Consider the following 25,427-nt stretch of genomic DNA (forward strand, 5'->3'; position numbering starts at 1 on the left):
ATGAGGATACGAAGAAAGGTAAAGTCCGAAGGCGGTTCTTGGTTTAGTTCAAGAACTTTCCTGCATTTGATGCGAAGTGGATGGAGGAGAAGGACCTAGCAGATACTCCTCGGATTGTGAAACTTTACCTCGATGTTTTGGTTTAGCATAGTCTACTCCAAACGGAACCCAGAAACTCAGCTTGGCCGAAGATCTGGTGCAGTGGGATGCACAAGAGCGGAGTTACTCCGCTCCTTTGTCAACAGATGCCTCGATTTTGATACTAAAGTCATTGATGTCTCTTTGAGCTTCAGGGATACTGAGAGCTGACAGTATTCTGCTGGATGACTTTATGAAATGGAATTCTTGATAATGATAGTGACTTGTTCTTGACTTCCTTGTGAGTGCAGGAACTGACAGACGAAATGACTGCAGCATTTTGGTCTGATTGATCTCGAATAGACATGGTTGTAATAGGGGTTAGTTAATCGGACATCGATGAGGTCCCGATTGGACCTAGATGTGATTGCTAGCTACATTGCCGATAAATCATGGTCTAAGATCCGAATGAATGTTGAATGTCATGTGATGTCGTGTGAAGTATGGTGATGTCTTGTGATGTCGTGTGATGTGACTGTTGATTTTGTACATGTGCTAGATGTGTGTTCCTAGTACGTAGGTACTAACAGTCAGTGTCTGCTGAGACGGTTTATGGCTTTTTTCGGTTTTGCAGGCGTAATCGCGGTCGATTACAATGCTTTCAAGAGGGGGGTATGTCACAAAGTGATGACGTGGCGGACAACAAAAACCCTATTTTGCCAGAAACCCTAAAATTCCTACAAACCCTAATTTCTGCCAGAAACCCTAATATCCGCTGAAAAATAAAAAAATAATTTATTTTTTTTTGAAAATGATGAGCGACGCGAATTTTGCTTTTTTTTATAAAAAAAGAGAAAAGACTCTAAGAGAGAGAAAGAGAACTGATGCTTTTTATTTTAAAAGCTTTTGGGGCTCTGCTTTTGGGCATCCCTTGTATCTTTAAATAAGTGGTGAGGGCTTCACTTCTCAAAGCATCTGGACGCAGAGTCTGAGAGTGAAACCCTAGCCACTCTCTTGTACTTTGATCTGATTAATATAAAAAGAAATACCGAAAGGGGCGCCAGTCTTTGGGGCCAATATCTCTAGGCACGGAACTCCGCCGGGCCAATGCAAATCTATTGTGATCTGTGAATTGTTTTGAAGTGGTTATTTGGTGCTGTCGCGGTTGATTCTTGACTTGGAGTGTCCAAGTCTGTTACACATGACAACCCTGCAACTCTCTTTTCCAACTTTGTTTCCAGAGTCCTCTTCACGTAGAACAACTTCCCGCAGAACAACTGTGCTTTCCCGGACACGAAGTCCTTACTTGGGAATCCCAACTTCTGGATCACAACTCGAGAGAGTATCACTCTCAGATCCATGGATCTACTTCCCAAACTCGAGTACGAAACCCTTGGGCTGATCTGGCTCTAGTTTTCGTGTCTTCCTCTGCTCCTACTCCCTCACTAAGAGGAAGTACACCTACAAACAAATACTTGAGATCATAACATGAAAATCGTTACCTTCAAAGTCTCGACGCTCGAAACGCGACTCGGTTCTAGAGAAGCAATTCCCCGGAAGAGATCTCTACATAGAAAATCCTCTCTTCCAATCTTACACACAGAAGAGGTGTGTTCTCGGGTTCCTTCTCGTAAATCAGCCCCGTCTAGGACGTTTATGGGCTGAAAACAGAGAAAAACAGCAACTTGTCGCGATGGAAACACGCTCCGTAGGCACTTCTTCGCGAGGGAAGTCGCGCATTGGGTCTTGGCAGTCATGGGCACCACCGGCAAACGTCTTCTTTGCGTGTGAACTCTGCAGCAGCATCTCCTTCTTGCAAAAACTGATCCTCCCCTTCGAGTGAGGGCATGTGATGCTTTTATAGCTCCTCGCCACGGGCGCGAATAGTTGCTCGCGTAGAGATCGCGGCCAAGTTTTTTTTTTTTTTTTTTTTTTGCGATGTTCTGTCAGAAAAAGAGAGACAGAAAACGCTAGCTGATCTGTTGCCTTATTTATCAAATGGCTACCCACTTATTAAGTGGGCAGCCGGCGTATTTTAAAATAGTCTGAATCTGCCCAAAAACTCAATAAAACCTTATAAGTTAAAAACAATGCTTTCACAACACTTCCCAGGCGTCCCTGGTTGCAATCAAGTACACAGTTGCAATGCAGACATAGACTTCCTCGCGGAAAACCATCTGCTTTCCTGAAAAGCAATCCCGCTTTCTCAAAAAGCATCTGTTTTTCCTCAAAGTTTCCTCTGAACCCATCTTCATTCAAGTGCTTGCTTTTTCTTGTGCACAATTCTAACACAGTTCGGAATTTCCTCCTGACTATGGATATTCCCTTTCCGATGCACCCGTCACCCACCTTGTGATGCATCAAGAATACCCATCACCTAGTCCTTTTCTACCGAACTTACGGTACAATCTCCTTCACGATGCTCTATGTCACCCATCCTATGACGTATTAGAGATGTCCGTTCCCAGATGGTCGAATACTTCTTCCCGATGCTCCTTGTCACCCATCCGATGTGATGCATCAGGAGTACCCGTTCCTGGTGGCCTTACAGATATTGCAGATATTGCCGTTCACAGTGCTCCCGTCATTACTCTGATTAACGCACTAGGAATACTTTGCACTTGGATGTCTCCAGTAAGAAAAACCCTCTCACTTAAAATTCCAATAATATATTTAGAATTATTTTTCCGGGTGTTCCAAGCGAGAAAACCCTCACTTATAAATCCAATAATTCATTTAAATTTATTTTTCTGTCAAATAAAGCCAATTAAACAACATCCCTCTCACTTATAAACAGTTGTCCTCAACTGTAGAGGTCCAACTGAACTGCCGGGGAGAAACTGGAAAAATTCCAAATCTTGCTCAATGGTGAGTTGAGCTGGTCCTTTCTTAGTAGAGAACTTAAAAAGTAAATTAAATAAAAATTTCATAATTCAATAGTTACTTTACCAGTTCACGTCCTTCCTCTAGTACCTCAAGAATATCCTTCACCATTCATCAAGCTTACGAGCCATGTAACATGTCACGTGACACATCCAACCCTATGTGTCCGTGGACAAGCTCCAGCATGATCAAAGTTCAGTCAGTCCAGCTAGTCTAGATTAGAAGTGATCTGGCACTTTTGTGAGTCTATTCGTAGACCGTGCATACCCAATCACTTAGTATGATGCATATCCTCTGGTTGCACACAGCATAATCATCAGTATTCCCACCAAAATCCATCATATTCCATCAAGGGAATTTTCCAGTGCATTTAGCCTATTTTTGACATTTTTCACTTATTAGTTTTAAGTGACTTTTGTTGGAAAGTAGGTAGGGCAACTTTGCTAAGTTTGTATATAAGCAAACTAGAGCTAGTACTATTTGGCAGAAGAGGCAACAGGAGCCAAGCTCAGCAAGCAACTTCTCAGCAAGACCAAACCTTAGTGGACCTTCCTTCCAAGCATCATATCCCCCTTCCACTAGCGTTTTTAGAAAGCATCTCAGTCTGGCATTTTTGCATCATCACACCATCGCCAGAAGACCCCAACCACTAGCGTTTTTCATCACCATCCATCACCATCAAAAGCAGCAAACAAGCTAGCGTTTTTGACATCAGCAGCCCTAGCGTTTTTTTGAAGAACTTCAGCCTTTGCAGATTCAGCAGTGCAACGATTTGCAGCAGTAAAAGACTAGCAAGATCAGCCCTAAAGAGTAGCACATTGTTGCTAAATTGGCTTTATCTTACAGAAAAATAATTCTAAATGAATTATTGGATTTATAAGTGAGGGTTTTCTCGCTTGGAACACCAAGGAAAAATAATTGTAAATAAATTATTGGAATTTTAAGTGAGAGGGCTTTTCTCACTGAAGACATCCGAGTACAGAGTATTCCTAGTGCGTCATTTAAAGTAATGACGGGAACACTGAGAACGGGAATATCTGTAAGGCCACCAGGAATAGGTACTTCTGATGCGTCACATCGGATGGGTGACAGGGAGCATCGGAAAGAAGTATCCGACCATCCGGGAACAGACATCTCTGATGCGTCATAGGATGGGTGACATAGAGCATCGTGAAGGAGATTGTACCGTAAGTTCGGTAGGAAAGGACTAGGTGATGGGTATTCCTGATGCGTCACAAGGTGGGTGACGGGTGCATCGAAAAGGGAATATCCATAGTCGGGAGGAAATTCCGAACTGTGTTAGAATTGTGCACAAGGAAAAGCAAGCACTTGAATGAAGATGGGTTCAGAGGAAACTTTGAGGAAAAACAGATGCTTTCTGAGAAAGCGGGATTGCTTTTCGGGAAAGCAGATGCTTTCCCGCGAGGAAGTCTATGTCTGCATTGCAACTGTGCATGTGACTGCATCCAGGGACACCTGGGAAGTGCTGTGAAAGCATTGTTTTTAACTTATAAGGTTTTATTGAGTTTTTGGGCAGGTTCAGACTATTTTTAAAATACGTCGGCCGCCCACTTAATAAGTGGGCAGCCATCTGATAAATAAGACAATAGATCAGCCAGCGTTTTCTCTCTTTTTCTGGCAGAAGAAAAAAAAAAGGCCGCGATCTCTACGCGAGCAGCTATTCGTGCCTGTGGCTAGGAGCTATAAAAGCATCACATGCCCTCACTCAGAGAGGAGGACCAATCTTTGCAAGGAGGAGATGTTGCTGCAGATTTCAACCGTAAAGAAGACGTTGCCGGTGATGCCCATGGCTGCCCCAAGTGTACCAGATGTCGCCAAGACCCAGTGCGCGAGTTCCCTCACGAAGAAGTGCCTACGAAGCGTGTTTCCATCGCGACAAGTTGCTGTTTTTCTCTGTTTTCAGCCCATAAACGTCGTAGACGGGGCTGATTTACGAGAAGGAACCCGAGAACACACCTCTTTTGTGTGTAGGATTGGAAGAGAGGATTTTCTATGGAGAGATCTCTTCCGGGGAATTGCTTTTCAAGAACGGAGTTGCGTTTCGAGCGTTGAGACTTTGAAGGTAACGATTTTCATGTTATGATCTTTGAGTATTTGATTGCAGGTGTACTTCCTCTTCGTGAGGGAGTAGGAGCAGAGGAAGGCATGAGCCTCTGCAGGAGTGAAGCGCTCTGAGGAACTAGAGCCAGATCAGCCCGAGGGTTTCGTACCCGAGTTTGGGAAGTAGATCCACGGATCGGAGAGAGGTAGTCTCTCAAGTTGTGATCCGGAAGTTGGGATTCCCAAGTACGGACTTCGTCTCCGGGAAAGCAGAGTTGTTCTGTGGGAAGAGGACTCTGGAAAGAGAGTTGGAAAAGAGTTGCAGGGATGCCATGCCCTGAGTCTGGAAGGTGAGATCCAGAGACGAGAACCTTGATTCTCGAGGAATTGGAATAAGGAACGGAAGTTCCTTGGAATAGGGTTTTGCCCTAGGAATCGGAAGCTGAGGCTTCCGGGAACCATCAAGTCTTATTCTAGAACGAACGTGGTAATACGTTCGGTTCAAGTGCTTGTATAGACTTCTCCTCAGTAATAAAGATACTATTACGGGGGGGGACCAGCCCATCTTCTGGTCCCCGGTACTGTGTCGATCTTCTCACTTTATCTCTCTCTCTCTCTCTATTTCTCTCTATATCCTCTAGCTTCAATATTAAGTGATAAATTTTATTTATCCGAGTATATTTTATATTGCTATGCGCTCCCGTTTGTGACAGTGGTATCAGAGCGGAATGCTCGAGATTCTTCAGAATCCAGAAAATATCCATGAGCGTCAATCCAGAACTATAGCCATGAAATCCCGTCATTTAGGGAAGGATATGAAGAAGGTCTCTAGACCTAGGAACACTTCCAGTCAAGTTTGATACTTTTGACGGAAGGGAAGATGCCCCGAAAGCTACCGCTTTGATTCGACAAGTTTGAAATTGCCTTTGCAAACGGCAATTTCTGAAAAAGCGTCGAAGATGAGGCATGTGATTAAACACCTCAAGGGGATTGCAAGTACTTGGTGGTATACCAAAGCTTTGCAAGGAACTTACAACAAGACTTGGATTCAATTCAAGACTGAATTTTTCGACAATTTTTTTCCTCTACACTTTGAGGAAGGCATCCAAGAAGATTGGGATGGGTTTGCCCAATAGGAACACGAGTGAGTCAAAGCAAGTAGTGGTTCACTCTTGCCAAGGTAGCTCCACTCTCGATCCTCTCTGAGAAAGGAAAGATGAAGAAATTCAACAAAGGACTTTTGCCCGAATTTTGTAGACGCATCTGCAAGATACTTTGCAGCAGATGGTGGAGTCAGCGATAAAAGCTGAAAGTGTACACCTTAGTGTACATAGACTTTAATCCCCGCAGTGGGACCGGAATCATTGAACACAGAAAGTTTGGAGTAAGGGAATTCAATCTAACTCCTGAGTTCCTGAATAGAAGACCCTCGAACTTTAAGTGAGAGGGGAGGTTTTCAATCAAAGTTACATCTTTGAGGAAATCATAAAGTGCACTATGCTTGTTTGCTCTTTTGCACAAGATATGGTTATGTCTAACTGGGACTACCACTCTCGAGTGTTTATGAGAGCAGGATCAAACTGAAACATTGTTTTCTGAGATGAATTGGTTTGCTTAACTAGCCGGAAGGTCAACTATTGATCTGGTATCCGGTAATTCCCGAATAGATTACCTGCTACTGCAGGTAGGAAAATTATGAAGGAACCATTCTGAGCTTTCCAGCAAAGAAAAGCTTTCATTAAGCTTGAATACTCTTTAAGCCCACACTCCCTACCCGGTAAGGGAAGACATGGTAGTGCTTTTCGCACAGAGTGAATGAACACTCTCTTTATGAGGGAAGGAACAAGCGACGACTACGGACTGTGCTCGAGAATCCAAGGATTGAAATCCTAGTTTGTTTAATGAGCGGGTTTTGCTCTACGATCGAGCCAAGGGATCGTCAAGTTGAGCGTCTTCGCTCTAAGGATCTTACGAAGGGAAGGCAATTTCCCAGGTTCATCGAAACACTAACACAGCTTAAGAATTATGTACACCTTTGAGTACATGGATAACACACGAAGATGCAGACCTATGCCAAGGAAATGGATGAGAGTTTGTTATACTCTCTTGAGCGCCTTTTTGTGCGCAAGGATACTCCGACACGAGAATCTCTATTTGAGATGTGTTTGGTAGAAGGAATTTGAGTTTCTCTACGGAGAAGAGGTTTTCTGATGGTCGTTGATCATTGAGTATGCTATGTGCTTTTACCATTACATAGCAACTTTTGGTTTCCGGTTTCTCCCCAGCAGTTCAGTTGGACCTCTACAGTTGAGGACAACTGTTTATAAGTGAGAGGGATGTTGCTAAATTGGCTTTATCTTACAAAAAAATCATTCTAAATGAATTATTGGATTTATAAGTGAGAGGGTTTTCTCGCTTGGAACACCAAGAAAAAATAATTGTAAATGAATTATTGGAATTTTAAGTAAGAGGGCTTTTCTCACTGGAGACATCCGAGTACAGAGTATTCCTAGTGCGTCATTTAAAGTAATGACGAGAACACTGAGAACGGGAATATCTGTAAGGCCACCAGGAATGGGTACTTCTGATGCGTCACATCGGATGGGTGACAGGGAGCATCGGAAAGAAGTATCCGACCATCCGGGAACGGACATCTCTGATGCGTCATAGGATGGGTGACATAGAGCATCGTGAAGGAGATTGTACCGTAAGTTCGGTAGGAAAGGACTAGGTGATGGGTATTCCTGATGCGTCACAAGGTGGGTGACGGGTGCATCGGAAAGGGAATATCCATAGTCGGGAGGAAATTCCAAACTGTGTTAGAATTGTGCACAAGGAAAAAGCAAGCACTTGAATGAAGATGGGTTCAGAGAAAACTTTGAGGAAAAACAGATGCTTTCTGAGAAAGCGGGATTGCTTTTCGGGAAAGCAGATGCTTTCCCGCGAGGAAGTCTATGTCTGCATTGCAACTGTGCATGTGATTGCATCCAGGGACGCCTGCGAAGTGCTGTGAAAGCATTGTTTTTAACTTATAAGGTTTTATTGAGTTTTTGGGCAAGTTCAGACTATTTTTAAAATACGCCGGCCGCCCACTTAATAAGTGGGCAGCCATCTGATAAATAAGACAACAGATCAGCCAGCGTTTTCTCTCTTTTTCTAGCAGAAGAAAAAAAAAAAAAAGGTCGCGATCTCTACGCGAGCAGCTATTCGTGCCCGTGGCTAGGAGCTATAAAAGCATCACATGCCCTCACTCAGAGAGGAGGACCAATCTTTGCAAGGAGGAGATGTTGCTGCAGATTTCAGCCGTAAAGAAGACGTTGCCGGTGATGCCCATGGCTGCCCCAAGTGTACCAGATGTCGCCAAGACCCAGTGCGCGAGTTCCCTCGCGAAGAAGTGCCTACGAAGCGTGTTTCCATCGCGACAAGTTGCTGTTTTTCTCTGTTTTCAGCCCATAAACGTCGTAGACGGGGCTGATTTACGAGAAGGAACCCGAGAACACACCTCTTTTGTGTGTAGGATTGGAAGAGAGGATTTTCTATGGAGAGATCTCTTCCGGGGAATTGCTTTTCAAGAACGGAGTTGCGTTTCGAGCGTTGAGACTTTGAAGGTAACGATTTTCATGTTATGATCTTTGAGTATTTGATTGCAGGTGTACTTCCTCTTCGTGAGGGAGTAGGAGCAGAGGAAGGCATGAGCCTCTGCAGGAGTGAAGCGCTCTGAGGAACTAGAGCCAGATCAGCCCAAGGGTTTCGTACCCGAGTTTGGGAAGTAGATCCACGGATCGGAGAGAGGTAGTCTCTCAAGTTGTGATCCGGAAGTTGGGATTCCCAAGTACGGACTTCGTCTCCGGGAAAGCAGAGTTGTTCTGTGGGAAGAGGACTCTGGAAAGAGAGTTGGAAAAGAGTTGCAGGGATGCCATGCCCTGAGTCTGGAAGGTGAGATCCAGAGGCGAGAACCTTGATTCTCGAGAAATTGGAATAAGGAACGGAAGTTCCTTGGAATAGGGTTTTGCCCTAGGAATCGGAAGCTGAGGCTTCCGGGAACCATCAAGTCTTATTCTAGAACGAACGTGGTAATACGTTCGGTTCAAGTGCTTGTATTGACTTCTCCTCAGTAATAAAGATACTATTACGGGGGGGACCAGCCCATCTTCTGGTCCCCGGTACTGTGTCGATCTTCTCACTTTATCTCTCTCTCTCTATCTATTTCTCTCTATATCCTCTGGCTTCAATATTAAGTGATAAATTTTATTTATCCGAGTATATTTTATATTGCTATGCGCTCCCGTTTGTGACAGTGGTATCAGCCCGGATAGACCATCAATTTTCAGCCTAAAGATACCTCAGTTTTCAGCCATAAACCGCAGATTTTCAGCGACAAAGACCCACAGAAAACAGCCCCCAAATCAGCGTTTTTGGACTAGTCGTAGATTTCAGCCCATAGAGTTTTTGGACAGCACTAGAAAGATTGCAGATTTCAGCCCTTAGGTCGACTTCGTCATCACCGTCGTCATTGTCGACATAGCCTAGACTTGCATCAGTCTCATGCATACAGTTTGTACCAATTTGTGCAATCATAAGTAGACCACTCTCGCCGACGAGAGTGGAGCCTTCGGAGGAGGGTTTTACAACGTGTCTGGTGTCGTATCTCTCTTCTCTCTCTATCTCTCAGTCTCATACACTTGCACGCACAGTGTCCATTCACTTTGTTTGTGATCATAGCATTCTCTCAATAAGAACGGAAGGCTCTCCCTTCCATAAGAACAAAAGGAACCTTGAGCACAGTTCGGAGCACTCATCTTGAGCAAAGCGCAAACATTCATTTCGCTGCACCTAACATTAGTATCAGAGCTTTGGCAGTGTTCTGTATCACTCAAGGAAAGAACCACAAGAATCACAAGAATTTTTTTGCTTGTTGAGGTCGCACGAACCCAAGTTCGCTTGGGCGTGTCAATTCCTTATCGTGTTTTTGAAGAGTGACAAGAATCCCAAGAAAGAAGGGCTTGTCCAGCCTCCCCTTGTGTCTCTTTTCATCATTGAGAGGGGAACGTGCACTTAGCGGCCGGCCAATCGACGTGAGGTGGGAAAAAGCAACCTTGGTGTGAGCGCAAGGCCGCCAAGGGGTGCGCCAACGGAAAGGAGTAGAACTCGGGTGAAGAGAAGATCCTTCTCAAACACGATTTGCAAGTGAAAGAAAACCTCTAGAACCTCAAGACCCTCAAGAACCCAAGTTCCTCGTGAACTTAAGAACCAAAGATCATAGTGCATGGTCGTCACCCGAAGCGGAATGGATACTTCACATACAGGTGATGAGCATGAGAGAGGCGATGAAGAATTTTTCCCACCAAGAGATTTTTCCGACCCTCCCCTTCGCCATCTACGCCACGAGTTGCACCAACTTCTATGGAGGAGATGGTCAAGTCGATGTTGGACATGATGGCACAACAAGAAACGAATCGAGTTGCGTTGGCACAACTAGCAAGAAAAGCAAAACAACGGGAAGCTAAGCACCGCGAGCGCGACCAAAGAAACGAAAGAATTGCCGCACAACAAGAAGCCAATTGCATTAACATGATGGCCAAACAAGAAGAGACTCGCATTGCTTTGGAACGCGAACGCGACGAACGAAAAGAAAGAAAAGAACAAAGAAAGGAGGAAGCGGCAGCACAAAGCGCAACCTTGGAGGCCGAGCGTGCAGCTCAAAGAGTGGCCTTGGAGATCGAGAGTGAGACTCAAAGAGAACTACGCACTCAAGAATTGATTCAACAAGTACTTGCCTCGAAATCCGAACCAGCCAAAGATCGTGGGAGTTCCTCGAGTGGCGCAAGCCACGATGCTGATTCCAACCATCCAATCACAGAGAAGTTGACTTTCAGTAAGTATGATTGTAAGATGGATGCTACGGTTATTCATTCTTGGTTGCATCAATTTAATGTTTATTTTGCGACAGCTAAGAAGACATGGGAAATAGCAAAGTCTTGACGACAACCATGTACCTTGCCGGTGATGACATTAATTGGTACTACGCATGGCAAGAGGCACACTTAGCCGTGCACCTAGAGGAAGCCGACGAATTCACGCCCCTTTCCTTCAATTGGATTGATTTCCAAGACAAGCTCAAGGAGCGGTTTATGTCACCTCAATACCTCGCACGATTGAAGGACGATTGGCGCGCTCTTAAGCAAAATGGTATGCCGGTTATGTCTTTTTCTAATCGTGTTTTGCACCTAGGTACCCAATTACGCAAGTCGGATGATGAACGCAAAGAGGCATTCCTTTATGGATTGGACGAGTATATCAAGTACGATGTCGAGGTGCTCGATCCAATCGATCTCAACAAGGCGGTAGCGATTGCTCTCGCGTAGGAGATGAAGCACAACAAGGGAAATCCTAAGGAGAACAAGACTTCCACAAGTACCTTGCAGACTTCTCAGAACCCTCAGTACAGTAAGAACGGTAGGAATGGTAAGAATGGTAACTCTTCTAACCAATCTTCAAGCAGCCTCTCAGAAAAGAATTCTTCCAATGAATCTAAGGGTAAGGCTAACACAATTGCTAAACCTAAGCTTACTCCAGATGAAAAGGTAGCACAAGGAATTGTAGGAGGATACATCACGTCGGAAGAGCAAAGCACTTATTCTAAGGAAGGTCGTTGTTTTTATTGTCACATTAAGGGTCACATAAAAAGAACATGTCCTAAGCTTGAATCGAATGAATCTAAAGAACCCACAGAACCCACTTCCTTTGTCAATGCAGTTAATGATAACGCGAGTGTGCCCCAAGTTTCTCTTGACCCTCCCATTGATGATTCTCTCATTAAATGTTATGGTCAAGTGTCGGGGCAGCGTTTTGTCATATTGTTTGACCCAGGTAGTATGCATGATGTGATCAGTCCCTCTCTTGTTAAGAGAGCCCGCCTAGAAGTTAGTCAGAGATCTCCTCTCGAGGTCTCTGGCTTTGTTCCTGGTATGGGCGCTCTCCTCAAGGAGGAGTGCCTTGGTGTGTTGTTTGCAATTCAACAAGCTGCCTTCACTAGAAGATTTGTTGTGTCTCCTCTCTCAGGATGTGATATGATTTTGGGCATTCGATGGCTTCGTGATGTTAACCCTCTCATTGATTGGGAGGCTAACACTTTCACTCTCAATGCAATAAGTGATTCTCCCATTGTCATTCATGGAGAGGACATTGTTCATTCTCCCTCTCTCATTACTAATATGTAGGACAAGATTGAAAGGATTCGGGAAAAGGAGACTCTCTCAGTCTCTTCTTCTCCCAAGCATGACACACAGGAATTGCATGATGCTACGCATGATGATTTGCATGATCAAGATGTGATTTCTCACAAGCATGATGAGTTGCATGAAGATGATGTCACAAGGATGATGTGTTAGTTGATGCTTTTTCAAGCGAAGCTAACCTCGTTGCAGATTTGATCAATCACGAAGGATCGATCTTGGCTCTCGAGTCGAGGTCCAAAGAGCCCCCTCAAGAAGAAGCGATATTGGCTCTCGAGCCTAGGTCCACAGAACCCTCACAAGAAGTATTATGTGTTCACATGATTTGTACGCACACATTGTACGAGTGTTTCATTCGTGATCGTTTCTTGTATTTTCATCAGCGTCTTTATGTCATCCCTTTTCCTAGGCATGACATATTGTACGTTGAGCACGTTTCACTCATGAATGAGCACGAATGTATGCGGATTGTTCATGAAACACCAAGCATGGGCATTTCTGTTGTGAATTGCCACAGTTGATTGCTTTAGATCAAAAGAGAAAGATTCGATCTCATTGGTTGCGTGTGTGTGGTGAACGGTTTGGCACTCCGTCTCTTTGTTCATCTACATTGCATGCACAGTCTATAAGGACGACAAGATTTTTTCCACTCACTTTACATGGAATAGGTATGTTCATGGTTTTGTGTTGGAAATGGTTTCAGGAATTTTCAGCCATGGAGATTCTTGAAGAAGAAAGAAGCATGACTCTCTACGAAGTTGAAGCATTGAAGGAGCCGCAGAAGGCTTTGTGTCGCTTTTGGCGCGACCCAGAGAAGCAAGCGTTGCAGACCTTTATGAAGTTCAAGCACCGCACGACCCACACATCAGAGTGGGCCGACGAAGAGTCCCTTCCAGGATTCCGGATGCTATTGGCGATCTCCCTCGACGCCATATAGTTCGGTACCAGTACCTCACTTTGAAAAGGAGGGGATGTCACGTGACACATCCAACCCTATGTGTCCGTGGACAAGCTACAGCATGATCAGAGTTCAGTCAGTCCAGTCAGTCTAGATTAGACGTGATCTAGCACTTTTGTGAGTCTATTCGTAGACCGTGCATGCCCAGTCACTTAGTATAGATGCATATCCTTTGGTTGCACACAGCATGATCATCAGTATTCCCACCAGAATCCATCATATTCCATCAAGGGAATTTTCCAGTGCATTTAGCCTATTTTACCCATTTTTGACATTTTTCACTCATTATTTTTAAGTGACTTTTGTTGGAAAGTAGGTAGGGCAATTTTGCTAAGTTTGTATATAAGTAAACTAGAGCTAGCACTATTTGGCAGAAGAGGCAACAGGAGCCAAGCTCAGCAGGCAACTTCTTAGCAAGACCAAGCCTTGGTGGACCTTCCCTCCAAGCAGCAGATCCCCCTTCCACTAGCGTTTTTGGAAAGCATCTCAGTCTGGCGTTTTTGCATCATCACACCATCGCCAGAAGACCCCAGCCACTAGCATTTTGCATCACCATCCATCGCCATCAGAAGAAGCAGACAAGCTAGCGTTTTTGACATCAGCAGCCCTAGCGTTTTTTTGAAGAACTTCAACCTTTGCAGATTCAGCAATGCAACAATTTGCAGCAGTAAAAGACTAGCAAGATCAGCCCTAAAGAGTGGCAAATTCAGCCCGGATAGACCATCAGTTTTCAGCCTAAAGATACCTCAGTTTTCAGCCCTAAACCTGCAAATTTTCAGCGACAAAGACCCACAGAAAACAGCCCCCAAATCGGCATTTTTGGACTAGTCGCAGATTTCAGCCCATAGCGTTTTTGGACAGCAGTAGAAAGATTGCAGATTTCAGCCCTTAGGTCGACTTCGTCATCACCGTCGTCATCGTCGACATAGCCTAGACTTGCATTAGTCTCATGCATGCAGTTTGTACCACTTTGTGCAATCATAAGTAGACCACTCTCGCCGACGAGAGTAGGAGGGTTTTACAACGTCTCTGGTGTCCTATCTCTCTTCTCTCTCTATCTCTCAGTCTCATACACTTGCACGCACAGTGTCCATTCACTTTGTTTGTGATCATAGCATTCTCTCATTAAGAACAGAAGGCTCTCCCTTCCATAAGAACAAAAGGAACCTTGAGCACAGTTCGGAGCACTCATCTTGAGCAAAGCACAAACATTCATTTTGTTGCATCTAACATAAGAACTCGTCATTCACGTCTTTCTAAGAATCTGTTAACTCATTCCCACATTCTCAATCCCGAGAAGAATAATCCTTCTAAAAATCAATCTAGATCTATGTCCTTGCGCATAACCTTACGCTATTGGTCCTGAGGATATTAAACCTCTTGTGTCCTCCCGCATAGGGCATGTCGAGAGCATTAAGCTCACGTGAATCTTCCTGCGGCAGACATAGTGTGTCATCTTACCAAAGTAAGTTCTTATTCCGGGCCTTTGCTTTGGGTAGGCCAATTGTTCTGATCCAAGGTTTTCTTATCCGAGACTCTGTTAACTTGATTCCGTCTTCTCAAATTCAAGAAGAATAATCTTCCTAGAAATCAATCTAGGTATCTGTCCTTGCGCATAATCCTGCGTTGTTAGCCCAGAGGATATTAAACCTCTTGTGTTCTCCCACATAGGGAATGCCCAAGTCATAGAGCTTTAAGCTCGATGTCTTTCTTTCACACTTTGCAATCACCTTAAAGAAGGTTCTTGTTCCGGGCCGTCGCTCAACGTAGGCGGACGGTTCCAATCTGAAGATTCCTTGTGCACGGCAGCACTTCCTTCCACTCTTTTCCTCCTACGAATTATTACCACCAGCATTGTTTTCTTGATGTACATTAGAGTCTCTTCCTTACAGAATCATAAAAAATGATTCACCTTGCGAGCATCAATGACGCCTTGCAAAATCTCAGGCAGATAGGATTCTAGCCATAGCATTTTCTGAACATACATTCAAACCCGGTTCACAATAGAGCGAACCCTCTTTGATTCTTACCATTTTGAAACGGTTGGCGAACTATATTCTTACGAACATAATAGTTCGAATTTATTCTAGCAGTGTGTAAATGCTACTTGACCTGCTCATGGAGAAACATATACCGCAACCAAAAGTTGCTACTGTAATGGTAAAAGCACATAGCGTACTCAATGATCAACGACTATCATAAAACCTCTTCTCCGTAGAGAAACTCAAATTTCTTCTACCGAACACATCTCAAATAGAGATTCTCGTGTCGGAGTATCTTTGCGCACAAAAAGGCGCTCAAGAGAGTATAACAAACTCTCATCCAGTTCCTTGGCATAGGTCTACATCTTCGTGTGTTATCCATGTACTCAAAAGTCATTATTCTTAAGCTGTGTTAGAGTTTCGGTGAACCTGGGACATTATCTTCCTAAAGGTTTGCTACTTGGGAACTAGTGAGAGCTCTAAAAGCTCAGTATCCCCACTTCATTGATGAGGACATCAATGGTTCTTAAGGGGGGAAGTATGTTATGTCCCGCTCATAGAAGAGGGGATCTAGCCCAGATGCCGTCGGGATGGGAGTCCAGTGTTCGGATGGACGTAGTGTGAACCCGGCCAGTGTGGCCAGCCATTATTATTAAAGGGGGGCCGAGGCCTCATTTGCAAGGATAGACCCCCACTGGCAAGAGTGCCAATGGCTAGCCCGCGAGGCTAGGAATGCACAAGGTCACCTCGAGGAGGTGAGGCCGGGTGGTATGAGACGCTCGGTCTTAGAGATGCATGCCTACGTCCTCGAACGCTGGCCCCAGCACGGGGGAGCTGTCGGATGGTGGCTATAGTCGGGTAGTTCGTCCGACGCGTGTCTGTAGGGGGTCCGTGTGGCCGAGAGAACCATTCTCCGCGTTCATTTCAGTAAGTAAAAGGAACCTTGAGCACAGTTCGGAGCACTCATCTTGAGCAAAGTTCAAACATTCATTCCGCTGCACCTTACAGCACGACCCACGCATCAGAGTGCGCCGACGAAGAGTCCTTCTAGGATTCCAAACCCTATTGGCGATCTCGCTCGACGCCATACAGTTCGGTACCATTACCTCACTTTGAAAAGGAGGGGATGTCACGTGACACATCCAACCCTATGTGTCCGTGGACAAGCTACAGCATGACCAGGGTTCAGTCAGTCAAGTCGGTCTAGAATAGGAAGTGATCTGGCACTTTTGTGAGTCTGTTTGCAGACCGTGCATGTCCAGACACTTAGAGTAGATGCATATCCTCTGGTTGCACACAGCATGATTATCAGCATTCCCATCAGAATCCATCAGGGGAATTTTCCAGTGCATTAGACCTGTTTTTCCTATTTTTGACATTTTTCACTTATTTATTAAGTGACTTTTGTTGGAAACTAGGTAGGGCAATTTTGCTAAGATACTATATAAGCAAACCAGAGCTAGCACTTTCTGGTAGTAGAGGCTGCAGAAACTTCGCGTTCAATAGGCACCTTCAAGACCCCCCACTGGCGCTAAACCCTTGCGTTTTCAGCCACCGACCCAAGATCAGCCCAGCATTTTTCATCAAGAGCAACCTGGCGACAACAAGACCAAGCAAGACATCTAGCATTTTGCATCAGCACAACAAGACACCTGACGTTTTTGCAGATTGACCGCAGATCAGCGTAGCGTTTTTGGAGCAGCATAATAGCCAATGTTTTTGCAATCCCATTGCGACAAGTTCACAAGAAGACCAGCGTTTTCAGTTTCCACTCCGCAAAACGACTCCCGAACCTCGCAGATATCACCGGCAGCAGATCCTCGCCACACGGTCAGTTCCGGCGAAGTTTACAATTTCAGCCCGGAAAACGCAGCTTTCAGCATCTGCGTTTTCAGCGCGTCGTCGTCACATCGTCGCCATCGACATCGTCACCGACATGGAGTCAGTATTCAGCAGATAAAGATATCAGCCCTTAGCATTTTCAGATTTCAGCCCATCTCGCCGTCGTCCTCATCATCGTCGACATCGTCGGCAAGTCCAAGCATTGTAGAGATTTGTGCAATCATAAGTAGACCGCTCTCGCCATAGAGAGTGGGGCCCTTGGAGGAGGGTTTGACAACCTCTCTGGTGTCGTATTCTCTTCCCTCTCTATCTCTCAATCTCATGCACTTCCATTCACAGTGTCCATTCACTTTGTTTGTATCTTTCATTTTCTCACTAAAGGCACAGAAGGCTCTGCCTTCCGTAAGTAAAAGGAACCTTGAGCACTGTTCGGAGCACTCATCTTGAGCAAAGTTCAACATTCACTTCCGCTGCACCTAACAAGTATGGGAAGAATCATATATGAGTTTGGTTTGCAACATTGAGCAAAGCCGAGTGTAGAAAAGCAGAAACTGTACTCGCAAGAAGAGTTTGATGAAGCTCTCGAGCAAAAGATAAGTCAAATGATGAAACCTAGAAAGCACTCTTGGAAGAAAAAGCAAGTCAGAGGATTGTCTTGCTTACCTAGGCTGAAAATCGACTTTCGAGGCAGCTAGTGGATGCAAGAAGCAGGTTTGCTTCGAGGATGACCGCAGTTCTTCGTCGTCTTTGATTCCATCAAGGATGAGAAGAGGTGGTAGAAGCGGAGAAAGACCAAGGCAAGCAAGAAAAAGAGAGCTCTAGAAAGCACAAAAAGCAATCTAGTAGTTCTGAGTAGGACACCTCGTCCTCTTCAGACAGTTCGGAGACTGATTCTTGCACTTTTGGTACCATCTATGGTAAGGAGAAGGACCATTTTATGAGGTTGACTCAACATAACCATTTGGAAAAGAAGAAAAAGAGGACCAAAGAGTTGAAGGATGGGGTCAAACCATAGGATTGACTATTTTTTAGGCTTCAAGGATGTGGCAAAGTTGACGATACGGTAGCATAGAGCAATGGGGAGAATATACGAGAGAGAGAAAGAGAGAGATTGTAACAAACTTGGATTGTCACAAATTGCTGACGTGTCAAGCCCTGAAGAATGGAGCCAACTTGCAGATCACGGTCAAAGGGTCTAAACCTAAGAAGAGTAAGTAACAGAAGAAGTCTGAAGAAGTCCTACCAACCTATGGGGACCCCGTCCGATGGGACCTCAGTGACATAAAGGATTTAAAATAAAGCAAGACCCACACAGACACACACCAAGAAATTGTGCTTACATGATGACGTGGCAGATTGTACAGATTTTCATGTTTTGCGTTGATTGCTGACGTGGCAGTTGTATAGAATTCCGTGATTTACGTTGACAGCTTTTTGGCATTGCTTTTGGACCAGAAGCTTTTGAGTTTGAAGGCTTTTCATGTAAAATGCTTTTCATAGGCCAAGGGCCTTTAAATATGTGCGAAGGGCTCATTCTCTGGCATGCTTCCTAGAGAAGGTGTATAATCTGGAGTACCGGCTTGTACTGTGTTGATGCAATATAAAGAAATACCGAAAGCCAAGGTTTGGGGCCAATACTGTCTGGGGTAGAATTCCGCCACTCTCTCTCTCTCTCTCTCTCTCTCTCTCTCTCTCTCTCTCTCTCTCTCTCTCTCTTAGTTCAGTTGTTATTGAATTGCTAAAAGTTTGTTCAAACTGTCCTTTTCTATTGGCACGTGGTGCCCGTCTCCTCTTTTTTCCTTTTGTTGTTGTATTTTTGAAATCTGGGCTTGAAGTCTTTGTGCTATCTTGTCCTTGTGATTGTCGTGCTTGTCTCAAAATTTCAGTCATGTAAGCCTCTCTCCTGAGCATTTGTAAAGCAATTTTATTTGTTTTCATCTATTATTTATCGAAACATAAGGTGTTCAGTGGTTTTTGTCATCTCACCGTTTGAGATTCATCACATAAGTAGCTGCATTGTGCATGCCATTTGCACAAATTCTATTTTCTTGTGATTCTTTTTCTGTATGTATAGAAAGTCTTTCCTTTTTTGTCAGCCATGTGTTGTGTGAGGTGGCTAATAGCTGGGATTACTACATATCAATAATCAAACAGTTTATTGTTTTTGAGTGCTCACCAATTTTCTAGTTTTTGGTTCTTGACACTTGAGTTATGCTCTATGTTTTGAAAACCATATTTGAAGGTTTTTACACTAAATTTCTCTTAAAGTTGTAGGTTTTCTCACCTTCGAGTTCAATATTTAGGGTAAATCTCAAAAATTGTAATTACACTAAACCTTGGTTTTTTTTCGAGCACTGATGTTTATCATCTGAAACAGGTTCTTATAGTGGTACCTGTGTTGAAGCTTCCACAATGAACATGGATCCAGTTATCTGGAGTAAGATGCCCAATCATGTTTTGGATCATGTTTTGTCTTTTCTTCCTTTTTGGACTATCCTAAAGCTACAGTGTGTTTCGAGTAAATGGAGGAAGAACCTCAAATCAACCGTGTTTCTCGCCAAATGGGTTGATAATTCTCCTGCAGAGGTCCTCTTTCTCATGTTCACAGATCATTGGCACATCCAGGCAGCAGCAGCCTACAATCCTTCATTAAACAAATGGCATCTTGTTCCTCTGTCGCACTCCAGTAACGTTATTCATGACTATCACATGATTACAGCCGCAGGGGGTCTTGTCTGCACTGAGGAAGTAGCGTGGCCGAATCGCGCTCTTGTAATTTCTAATCCCATAAACAGATCTTACAGGAAGCTTCCACCGATGATGGATATGAAAAGCCCATATGTTGTTGGGATGATGGTGAATGCCGATAGATCTGGATATAGAGTACTTGTTGCACAGGATGGTGACTCGCTGGTTTCCCAACACTACGACTCCAAAAGCAATTCTTGGAAGATGAATTCCACTTTGGATTCAAAGGTTGCTATGCTTGCTGGCATGGCGACCGTCAAAGGCTTTCTGTTTTGCCTTTCTTTTTGGCCTCTAGGTTTGATTGCGTATAATATTGAAGAGGCAACATGGCACGATATGGAAGTTAAGATGCCGACATCGATAAGCTCTCCCCACTTGATACACAACAATGGGGACCTCTTTCTTGTGGCGGGAGTGGAGGAGTTTGGCCAAATGATGACTATTCAAATTTGGAAGGTTGATTTTTTATGTAAGGAATGTATAAAAATTGAACAAATGCCGGACTGTTTTTTCCAGAAGTTTTCTTGGACTGTTGGTGGGGAGCATTTTTCTTGCATGGGGGAGGCAGGCCTTGTATGTTTTAGCGATGGCGTAACGCTACCTATTTTGATGTATAATATGAACAGTAGCAGATGGTGGTGGCTACCACCGTGCCCACTCCATCTGTCTTCACCAAAATTTCTTAGCAAATATGCACATAACCCACTCAGTCCTCTTGGATTTCCAGTCCAACCTTGCTTTGTTGTAAAGGCTTGATGACGGGAATCCCCCTGCCCCTGCCTCCCAATTCTTTTCCTTTTCTCAAATTCCTTAAGCCCAAATGTAATGGAAAGCGATTAGTAATGTTTTACAAATGTCACTTGTTGCCATCCTTTTTTTTTGGGGGGTGAACTGTCCCTTGAGTCATCTAGAACACTTGGTTATTATTTCTTGCTCTATGTCATGCTGCTTAACACTAGAATGGTAACAGGACACTTATGTTCTTGGACACTTTTATGTTCTTGGACACTTTTGTGTCCTGGTAAGTGACCATTTTGCTTGAATTATTTGAAGAGTATGAAAATGAATTTTTAGGTGCTATATATCCACAAAGTTGCCTTATGAGTTGAAAAAAACTTAGCATTTTTTTTATAGTATCGATCTCACCATTAACTTTACTCTTGCACAACATTTTTGAACCTAAACTGTTTGAAAAAACGGATCCTGTTTTTGGCTTTTTTTCAATTTTTGGCAACTATACCACTCAACTTCATGTTTGTGAGGTTTAGATAGCTAGAGGTTAGACTTTCATAGTTCTCAACATGTTTTGATGCTTGTAGGGAGAGCTAAGCGTTAAAATTGAAAGTTATGACCAATCTACAAGAATCGCATAATCTTGTTTTTTGGTCAAAATTAGCATTTTTATGATTTTTTTGGTGGCTTTCTTGATATCCAAATTCAATTTTGATTGTGTAAGTGTAATGTATAACATAAAGCTAATCTTCCTTGAGTTTTGGAGGACCTAATATGCTATATAGCATAGTATATGATGATGGTTAAGTTTTTTTATTGTTGAAGAATACGATACATTTTAGAGTAGCAAGTATAACTTTCTCAATATTGCTAGTTTCTTAGGCCAATTGTGTGTATTTTTTAGGTAGTAACGATATCTAATCTAGAGGCCCAAAGAGAACTAAGAAAACATGTATATAGTATTTGTATTGAGCGTGACTATAGAAACTTTGATGATAGGTCCATAGAATGGTAAAAATGCAACTTTTTTGTACCTATTTTTTTTGCCAAAAAAAAAAAATTAGTGAGGTAAAAGCAACCATATGTTTTGGTCACCAACCCATTGAAGTTAACGGGGCTTTTTATCTCATGTCCTACAAAAATCTCCACTCTTATTTATATGCAATCAACCGTAAGAAATTGTTGTTTTGGACAAAATGCAATGGTCCATCAACTTTGGAGGCTTGTAGTGACCAAGGGATGAGAAAAATTAAAAGTTTCTCATTTTTTTCCATATGTAGTAGTTATTGAACTATAAGCTCATGAAAGCATTTTTCAAAATGAGTGGATCTACTATGGTTTTGGAATTTTTTCCCAAAACCCTGAAAGAACACTTTTATGTCCTGTTAGGTTACCATTCTAGTGTTAAAAGAATGCAAATTTAAATATTGAGGTAATGAGTACAATAAACTCTCCTAGCTGGTAGTAATTATGTCCTCTGATGAGTAAGAACTGCAGGTGTATTGTGGTTTTCTTATACATCCACATTTTTGTTGGTTGCTTTACTAATTGCTACAAAAAAAAATTCAGTCCATACAAGCGCAGGAAAACTCAAAAGTGAAGAAAATGCAGAAGGAAAGGTCAAGGACAAGCATAAGAAATATTAATTAAACAAAGATGGCCTGCCAAAAAAAGGTGTTCTTTTTTTTTGGGGGGGGGGGGGGGGGGGGGGGGTTGATCTTTTGGGTGCATAGGTGTAGAGAATGGTCTTGGTTTTTTTTTATTTCAAGAAAGAGGAAACAATGATTGGAAGGTATCCACTTAAACCCATCATTGCCTTATCTCTGAAGCTATACACATCCACCTGTGCAACAAAGGCACGCAAGAAGAAGAATACAAATGCCGCATATTGCATGCATGTCAACTACCTTTTCATAGACATGCCAACCATGTTGATTGTCCACTTTCATGTGGATTTTACTCCCCTAGACTCGTACTTACGGATCGCACACTTTGAGATGCTTTGCAAGGATCTTCATTTATTTTTAACTTGTAGAGACGTCATCCCAATGGCTCCTATTGTCTCACCATAGCTCCAAATGGCTTCAAGACAAATTAAATTTTTTTGAGGCCTACATACATAAGGAGAAGAACAGATAATGAAAGGCAAAGAAATGATGCATGGTGATGACCAACCTCTTTAGATTGAGAATATAGTCTTTTGACTTTCTAGTACCCAAAGGCTTATCATTTCCTACACCATGACCCTTCCCTTTTGCATCTTGGATGTTGGGGACCTAAATCTACAGGCTTTTAATGGCAATTAAGCTTATGTGAATCGTCAAGTGAGGACAAAAGGAAGTTGTTCATAGATATCCTAAATAGGTTGGTGCCACTTTACTATATTGCCTTGAAGAAAAGCCCAACAATTGAGAGCTATCCGACTGCTTTGTCAATAATTGTGAGCGAAATGGGGGAGACATAGAGATCTTTTCGCATATATACAATAAGCAGTGTTTGGGAGAAATGTGTCTCAGCTTAATATTGTGTCGTTTTGAATATAAAAATGCGGGTTGAGAGCATGGGGAAAAGAAGAATTTCCTTCTTGAAATAGAGAAAAATAGTACAAAAACCTGGAAAAAAAACTGATTTCCTAAAATTTCCTCTTGGCAAATTCAAGAAAAGGAGTTTTGTATGCTTGGAAAAATGATTTTTTCTCGAACACTGACAATTAAGTTACCTGAAAATAATCCAAAGTGGTACCTGCGTTCAAAAAAATTTGGTAAGAGGAGATCCAAACGGTGCCCTACCTCCACCTCAAACAGTTTTGAAAGAATTAACTTTCTTCAAGAACTAGCTCCATCAAGATGATTCACCATTGTCTTTTTTTTTTTTTGGGTTTTTGGTTGACAAGTTTGATACCGATAGTAAAACAAAGAATTGGTTTTTCCAATGAGTTCGATTGGTTGACCAAGCCCTTTTTTTTTAGAAGAGAGCGATCATTGATCCCCATCAAAGAAATATTTGTTTGGGGAAATTGATAAGAGAGAACCATACCAATCTTTTAGAATCCATCATTGTAGGTAGTTTCTAGTAAGATCTAAGTAATCTCTTTTGAATCACTTCCTCCTCATTGATCAATATCAATTAACCATCTCATAATATGGCATTAGAAGGGGTAAAGCTATATCTAGTTGTACTCAAAAGTGCCATCCTAGTCGTTGGAACACTTTAAAAACCCCATTTTCATGTTTCAGATATTACCTCCAATAGTATATGTAAATGGAGAGATTTTAATAATGAATTTAAAATTTGTGAGTTTCAATAATTGAAGCACATAATATTAGTTTTTTTACCATATCCCACTTTTTCTGAAGGTACTACTCAAAAAGTGCAATAAGTGGTACCACCATTATATGCTTTCACACATGAGCAATCATTCATGATCTTACAAGTCAATGCCATGATATATTGACACATTTACAATAAGTCAAGACTCACATCTCCCTCATATAGTATGACGGCACAAGAGATTGAAAGAGTGGATTATTGACTTGTGAATGTGGTAACAAATCAATTCCTTCATATGAAAATGTGTTCAACTTTCTCGGAAAGAAAGGAGACACCTAAAAAGAAGCATCAAAGGGTGGCATCTCAAGTGAACTCCCCAATGTAATCCCAATATTTATCTTAGCTTTTACGTATTTATTTTACTTATTTGTCAAGGTCTAGATAGGGCAATTTACTAAGTTGGCTATATAAGCACACCTTGCCCCCATTGTATTACCGTCAATTCATTGCCAAGGTTGGTTGGTTCTCTCTCTCTCTCTCTCTCTCTCTCTCTCTCTCTCCCCCCCCCCGGGTGCATTCTCTTCTTGGTCTCTATGCTTCAACATCGTCGACTTTGACATGGTATCAGAGCCTTGGTGGAGCAAGGCAACCCGTTGAGAAGGTGAAGAGAACCCTCCCCCCCACTCCCTTGCCGACAACTCCACACTTCACCATTCTCTGGTATTGGTGTTCTAAAACACTGCTAATAGGGAGCTCCTACATTTTTCATTGCTGCTTTCCCCCAGTGCCTCGTTGAGGTTGCACTGCTCCCAACGTTTTGAAACGCAAACATTTGTGGCACCATCGACTACCACAACGCAAGAAGCTTAGTGTTTTTCAACCAGCATTTCAAAACGCGAGCAATCAACAATGCCCTCCTTCCCCCGCATGTGTTTTGCAATGTGGCCGTTGACGGAGACACCTTGGTCCACCAACTGCCAACAACATCACATTTCCCCTCTTCACTAGCATTTTAAGACACTGTTTTGCTACGGGTTTGTGAGCGCCCATTGGGTAGTAACGTGAAACCCCCACGTATGACCGTCCAGGTGTTTTGGATTGTGAATTTTTGAAGCTACCTTCCCTTTGGTTTTTACGGCCACTCCTTGGAGTGCAAGAATAGACCCAATATTTTCAGATCTTGCAACTTCAACATGGCCCCCCCTTGCTTGAGCATCAATGATATCGATGACCAACACCAACTATCAACTATGGAAAGCAGATGGACCACTTTCCAGTTAGTGGTCTATGCGTTGGCGAAGTTTTCAAGGAAGCTGTCAATTTGTTTGGCTAGAGATTGCGAAGTCTAAAGCAAATGCACGAGTTCACTAGAGGACAAAGGCAAAGACAAGCTTAACAAAGATGGCAATAACAATACTCAATTAGTTGCCTCGATACCCATGAGGTCCGTCAACCGTTGTTATAAATGTGACATGACGCTTTGTTTGGCTCGGGAGCCTGAAGCCAAAGACAAAATCAAGAACTCACAAGCAGACAAAGGCAAAGGCAAGCGGGATAGAGATAACAATGATGAGGACTTGACAGAGGAGATCAGCATGGCACACGTGGTGGCGACCACAGTGACTCCGATGCCAGCTT

At 43.1% G+C, this 25,427-nt stretch overlaps 1 protein-coding gene across 4 annotated transcripts in view; it reads left to right on the forward strand.

The window, feature by feature from the left end:
- The window catches only part of LOC147429181 (F-box/kelch-repeat protein At5g15710-like), a 78,151-nt gene extending 57,493 nt beyond the window's left edge, over positions 1-20,658 (forward strand). For all 4 annotated transcript variants that reach the window (XM_086495304.1, XM_086495303.1, XM_086495305.1 and 1 more), the window contains one exon: positions 19,417-20,658. In XM_086495304.1, the coding sequence (XP_086351430.1) occupies positions 19,417-20,543 (1,127 nt within the window). In that variant the 3' untranslated portion in view covers positions 20,544-20,658. The remainder of the gene's footprint in view (positions 1-19,416) is intronic.
- The last annotated feature ends 4,769 nt before the right edge of the window (positions 20,659-25,427 follow it).

The sequence above is a fragment of the Adiantum capillus-veneris genome, chromosome 22 (genome assembly GCF_014529385.1).
Source record: "Adiantum capillus-veneris isolate H3 chromosome 22, ASM1452938v2, whole genome shotgun sequence".
Lineage (NCBI taxonomy): Eukaryota > Viridiplantae > Streptophyta > Polypodiopsida > Polypodiales > Pteridaceae > Adiantum > Adiantum capillus-veneris.